This window comes from Limanda limanda, chromosome 21, assembly GCF_963576545.1.
Source record: "Limanda limanda chromosome 21, fLimLim1.1, whole genome shotgun sequence".
NCBI lineage: Eukaryota > Metazoa > Chordata > Actinopteri > Pleuronectiformes > Pleuronectidae > Limanda > Limanda limanda.
Genome location: NC_083656.1, coordinates 2,932,903 through 2,937,185, shown reverse-complemented (window position 1 = coordinate 2,937,185; position 4,283 = coordinate 2,932,903). Strand labels below are relative to the sequence as shown.

The 4,283-nt window shown below is 43.3% G+C and overlaps 1 protein-coding gene across 1 annotated transcript; it reads right to left on the bottom strand.

The window, feature by feature from the left end:
• Positions 1-2,584: 2,584 nt before the first annotated feature.
• On the bottom strand, positions 2,585-3,829 carry kcnj16a (potassium inwardly rectifying channel subfamily J member 16a). The gene has a single exon (XM_061095474.1). The coding sequence runs from the start codon at positions 3,827-3,829 to the stop codon at positions 2,585-2,587; it is 1,245 nt and encodes a 414-aa protein (XP_060951457.1).
• Positions 3,830-4,283: the final 454 nt, after the last annotated feature.

The following is a 4,283-nucleotide window of genomic DNA, read 5'->3' as shown; positions in this document are numbered from 1 at the left end:
GATCTTTTGCTGAAGTGAAAGGTAATAACACGGTGCAGAAATCCTATTTTCCCAATTTATTCCTAATTTTAGTACAAACGTATCAACGTGAAGTTATTTTTATGTGTAAAAGAACTCAATGTGCAGATCACCCCCTCATTATATTATTGGCTTGTAATTATTACTTTCAACACTAGGCTGTTGCTTTTTAATGTGGAAATTTACCAGTCATAAAATATAGTGCAGTAAAAAAAAGTGAAATACTTTCCTCGGCCGTCTCGAACCCTAACGACCAGATCTGTTGGTCATTGATTAACTTTTTGCAGCAGTTGTGGACAGAAGCAAAGTGATGCCACTGACTTCAGCTCTTTATAGTGGCTGCGGGTTCGATTCCCGGCTTGTGGCCCTTTGCTGTCCGTCCCTCTCTCTCTCCCTTTCATGCTTCAGCTGTTAAGATATTTTAACAATCATTCTAAGTCAGCATGTGCTCCTTCATCTTCCAGGTGGAGTTTGAGTTCCTTCAAAGATTCACTTTCTCGACTGCAGGACGGGATCTTCTGATATTTAGTTGAATCCATTCCTTCCCTTGTTGATCAATCAATCAATCAATCAAATTTAATTTGTATAGCCAAATTCACAAATCACAATTGGTCTCATAGGGTTTTAACATGGTGTGACATCCTCTGTCTTTAACCCTCAAAAAGAGTAAGGAAAAACTACTAAAAACCCTTTTAACAGGTAAAAATATGTAGAAACCTCAGAGAGACACATGTGAGGATCCCTCTCCCAGGACGGACAGAAGTGCAATAGATGTCAAGTGTAAGAAAACATCATCGGGATTAAAGTTTTTAGCAGCATTGATGAGGGTAAACATTTTTACTATATGTCAAGCAGTCCTGCTGCAATCTTTCCTGTGTGAGTTGTTGCCACTGTCGGTGAAGAGGTGGTTTCCCTGATAGAAGTTTATCTGCAGGTGAAAGCCGAGGTCCCGGTTGCTGCTGCTGTCGTCGTGGTTACAGAACCTGAGTGAGTTTAATACTGAAGCCTCTGAGATACTTGATGGACAGATTAAAAAAAAATCACAACAAATCAACAGTGTCAGGATCTGGTGTCTGACCGGAGCCTGAATAACATCCCCACGGATCTGCTGTGGAGAGCTGGTAGAAAAAACGGTTTTAATAGGATTACACGGTGAAGCAGAGGAAAGCAACACGAAGCAGCATCTGGTTACTTTTGCTTGTCTGGTTACTTGACTTCAAAGTGACCTTCCTATTCCGAGCTTTTGTTCTCCGACAGGAACCATGATCCACCTCAGACAGATGCACGATTATCAGAGGAAGTGAAAACGCAAACCAGATATTTAAACATCACTGACACTGGCATCGTCTCATACACAATATTGTTTTAATATTTTATAAAACCTGCTTAATGATACTATATAACAACTGAATGAGAAACACATTTGGTCAGATCCTTCCCACACTTGTGTCCATAAAGTATTTGAGGATATACAATAGTATTTACTGAATTCCATGACAATAAACATTACAGATAAATTGAATTACGTGTGTGAGGTGCTTTGATGAACTGGTTTTTGAATTGCTTTATTTTTTTTGATCATTATTAAATCAATGTATTTCCACTGCCTGAGATGTAAAAGAAAATGTTCCATGTGTTTTAAATAAACTTTACACATTAGGGAGGTTGGTGCCGACTCCGCTGTGAATTCTGATTATTATTACACACACACACACGCACACACACACACACACACACACACACATACAGTTTCCATTAGATATTTACTAAGTTCTGGTTTCTCATTGTAATTTAGGGACTTAAGAATTTTGTCTGACCCACGTACGTCCTCTCGTCATCACCTACGTGGGCGGAGTCTACTTATACTGGACTCTGATTGGTTTGCAGACGGCGTGTGAAGTTGCCGTTTCACAGTGGGAGGTAGTGGGAGTAATTTTTCTGTTTATTTAGTTGCCAAGGTAACATCATGATGGTTTTACTACCAGAACCAAAAGATGGTTCAAACGTTATATGTGAATGAACGTTTGTCCAATGATCCGAACGACCTTCACACAAAACTAAGCAGTTGTTTGAGCTTCTCTTTTTCACACTTTATTAAGAATATACAAACTGTTCATATTTAAACGACCTCAGCGCAGCTTTGTCTCTTCTCTTGATTGTCGGCTGCAATAATCAAATCCCACAACAAAGGTCCATTTACTAAGTGTTCTTGGGGTTTTTATTGTATCACATGATCTTCTGCAGCAATTGTCATGAAATCAGACACATTCAAATATTCAATTTTCTGACCTAATATCTCTATTCTATGTATGAAATCCTCGTCTTCTACAGACTCGAAGGGCATCTGTCACTAGCGTTAGGCTGTTGGATCAGATTCTGTGACCTGCAGTTGAGCAACAACCATTTCAGGCGACATCCACCTGAGTGAGCTCCGTCTTTCAAGACTAAAAGCTGAGTCAAACGAATTTTATGCAAAATAAAACACAGACGCTGGAACATTTGTTGTTCTTAATGAGTAGTGTTCTGAATATTTCTTTAGAGAAACACAAAATATGATGCCTCTGCTTTACACTTCATTACTGCTGAGGTCATTTGGCAAAGTCAGAGTGTTTATTCTCGCCCTGTGAGGGTGAAGTGGTTTAGTCTCGGCCTGAGAAGGTGAAGAGGTCGGTTCAGGGAGGCTGTCGCTCACCAGCTCCACCGTCACTGTCGGATTCTTCCGCTGCGACCTGGGCGACGGCCTCGGGGAGATTCTGGGTGAATGTCGCGGTGAATGGCGAGGAGAGGGACGCAGCTGCTTCTTCAGTTCGTACTCTTCGGCGCTGACCTCGGGCACCAGCACCTTGGCCGTGTGGTTGAACAGGATGTAATCCACTCTGTAGTTCCTCCTGCTCACCCTGATCATCTCCTGGAACAGATGACCCCAGAGGATCTCCGGGGGCGTGTAGGAGGTGCGGCTCTGGTGCAGCATACCCGTGGAGTCGTCCGTGTAGGTGAAGGAAACCACCAGCTCAAAGTCAGCTTTACGCAGATCCACCAGGCTCATCTTGTACAGCGGGCTGCCGGCTTCGATCTTGTGGAAGATGGTGGTGGGCGTGACCAGGACGATGGCGCTCTGCTGGATGACCAGGTCTTCGTAGGTCACGTCCACTTTCCCCGTGGTGTGCACCGTGGCGCGGACGATCTGCGCGCACGCCGTCCCCTCCACCAGGTGGTTCCTCCGGAAGTCCCCGACTCGCCAGGACAGACACAGGTAACCGTTGTGGAGGTTGATGACTGCCCGGTTGCTGAAGCCGACCGTCTGAGCTCTCTTTCTGGCCGACGCCATTTTGGCAACAACAATTCCGATGATGAAGGTGTCGATGAAGCAGCTGACGACATCTTGTATTACGACCAGTATAATGGCAACCATGCAATTATCGGACATGCCCCTGTAGCCGTAGCCGATGGTGGTTTGAGTTTCCAGCGAGAAGAGGAACGCAGCGGTGAAGCTTCGCACGTTGTACACGCAGGGATCGTTGGATATATCTCTGATGTCTCCGTGAGCCAGAGCGATGACCCAGTAGATGATGCCAAAGAAGAGCCAGGACAGGATGTAAGAGAGAGTGAAGATCAGAAACATCACCCTCCATCGGATCTCGATCAAGGTGGTGAAGATGTCTGTGACAAACAGCATCCACTCCTCGGGAACATGGCGGAACACCACGTTGCAGTGTCCCTCTTTACGTACGTAGCGGTATTTCTTATGTTGAGGTCTTTTAGTTTTGGCAGCGGCATCGTCATTGGGGCTCACGGATATATATTTCTGCATATTCCAGAGTCTGTAGGAAAGATGGTGGACAAGTTTCAGCAATTATGTTTATCAGAATATCAAGATAAATATACGACATTATCATTACATCATTACAGGTGAAAACACAAATACAACCAATATATAGAAATTGATTAAGAAAGTCGACTTTTTTTATATTGCTGCAGATCCTTCTAAACATGAACACTGAAACCAAAATGACTGTGAAAGGCTCAGAACAGCCAATATCTCAGATTAACTGTTCAGGCTCTACTTTCTGCCCCGACTGCCAAATGGAATTATTGTAGGAATAATAGATTTTTATCTTATTTTGCTTCATATGCCCAAAGAGTTAGATTGCAGATGTGCGTTTAAATGCAAAGGCACAAATATCCACCTATCAAAATGCAAACATTATGGTCTTTTGTGGCAGACACAAAATATCCAAATTCAAAGACACTCTGGAATTTCCCTG